This window comes from Salarias fasciatus, chromosome 17 (genome assembly GCF_902148845.1).
Source record: "Salarias fasciatus chromosome 17, fSalaFa1.1, whole genome shotgun sequence".
Lineage (NCBI taxonomy): Eukaryota > Metazoa > Chordata > Actinopteri > Blenniiformes > Blenniidae > Salarias > Salarias fasciatus.
In genome coordinates this window covers 13,892,921-13,894,397 of record NC_043761.1, presented here as the reverse complement: position 1 = coordinate 13,894,397, position 1,477 = coordinate 13,892,921, and the positions used below count along the sequence as shown (strand labels likewise).

The 1,477-nt window shown below is 45.4% G+C and overlaps 1 protein-coding gene across 1 annotated transcript; it reads right to left on the bottom strand.

The window, feature by feature from the left end:
- Positions 1 to 241: 241 nt before the first annotated feature.
- Positions 242 to 789, bottom strand: lepb (leptin b). Its single transcript, XM_030113675.1, has 2 exons — positions 634 to 789; positions 242 to 562 (listed from the first exon to the last, which is right to left on the bottom strand). Exons 1-2 carry the CDS (start codon positions 787 to 789, stop codon positions 242 to 244), a joined length of 477 nt encoding a protein of 158 aa, XP_029969535.1.
- Between the last annotated feature and the right edge of the window lie 688 nt (positions 790 to 1,477).

Below are 1,477 nucleotides of genomic sequence, written 5' to 3'. Positions count from 1 at the left end.
TAAAAAAAAAAGAAAAAGATAACACAATCGTTAAACGTAGAAAAGTATAGTGTCTTATAGTTGTAAATCTGCACAAATATGGCCTCGTCGTTCACATACCACGTGTTTAGCATATGTCAAAAGCTCCATGCATGACATGAATATGTAGAAAAACAAAGTGCAAGCTTTTCATCACTGAAGCGGACGCTCATTTTAGAACCAGGTACCTTGTCGACCACACTCTGCAATATATGGGAGCCAGTCAGCAGATCTTCAGCTTGTCCTTGTTTTGAACCAGACTCTCCAGGTAGTGCTGCAGCTTCACCAGCGTCAGGTAGAGGCGGCTGTGCGGGAACGGACCGTCGGCGGCCGTTGCCGTCGGCCTGGCGTGGGTGGTGCAGTTCATGGTTGCCGCGAGGGAGCGCACCCTCCCGTCCAGACTGGACACGTCCACCACGACCTGGTCCAGCAGGTCTGTGAACGGGCTCCTGAGGTCAGACTCCAAGTGCCCGAGGTCACGGCTGATCCCGGTCAGGCCCTCGATGGAAGGGGCGTGCACTTCGATTTGTGCAGAAACCTGCAACTGAGGAAAACAGGAATTAAAAAAAAAATGGAAATTATAGTTGAAAGCTGTAGATTCTGCTCCATTTCTACCGTTGTCTTCAGTTTATCGATGTGCACCAGAGTTATCTGAGCAATGTTTATGATGCTGCTTATGGAGATTCTGATGGAGTCTTCTGTCGTTGGGAGACTTGTGCACTCAGGAGCCGCCATTAGGGAGATGTAGAGAAGGGCTATGGAGACGTGCATCCTGGGAAAAGATTCACACAGACCTTAAAGGTTAAATGTCAAAGAGGTGCAATAACTAGTGCTACTTTCTTGATCTATATTCTCCTTGAATCCAGAAATGCGCTGTCCCTTACCTGTGTTTTGTCCACCCGTGGCTGCTCTCCTGTAACGCTCGATGACAGGGAGATGTCCCATCACTCTGTGCAGGTTTCTCTTATAAATAGTCAGCCTTGGGTATCAGTCCCACTTGGGTGCATTCCCCTCCTCTTTCCACCCCCCAAAACCAAACCCCCAGATTAACCGCTGCAGGTCAGCTTCACAAACGCTCTGCTGATGCTGGAAATTCACACAAAATAACATTAAAAAAAAAAATTATTTTACAGTAATCCCTGACTCATTGAGATTTGGAAATCCAGTCTCTTCAGTTTCGTTTTCTTGTAAGATGATTGGAGGAGATGCTGACGTGAACTTGTTGTTTTTGCATCTTAGCATAAACTGGTGAAACTGGAAAATGTGTCGGTCGGCTTTAGTGTGAGCTGCAAACACACTAATAATCACATTCATGTTAAAAAAGGAGGTAAGATACTGTCCTTACATGTCATTTTATTGAAAGGTGGCTGAGAAACTCGCATTGAAGTTGAAGAACTCAAATTTGATTCCATTATTCTTTACGTATTCGCTTCAAAGAAGACTTCGTAAAGCTGCCATA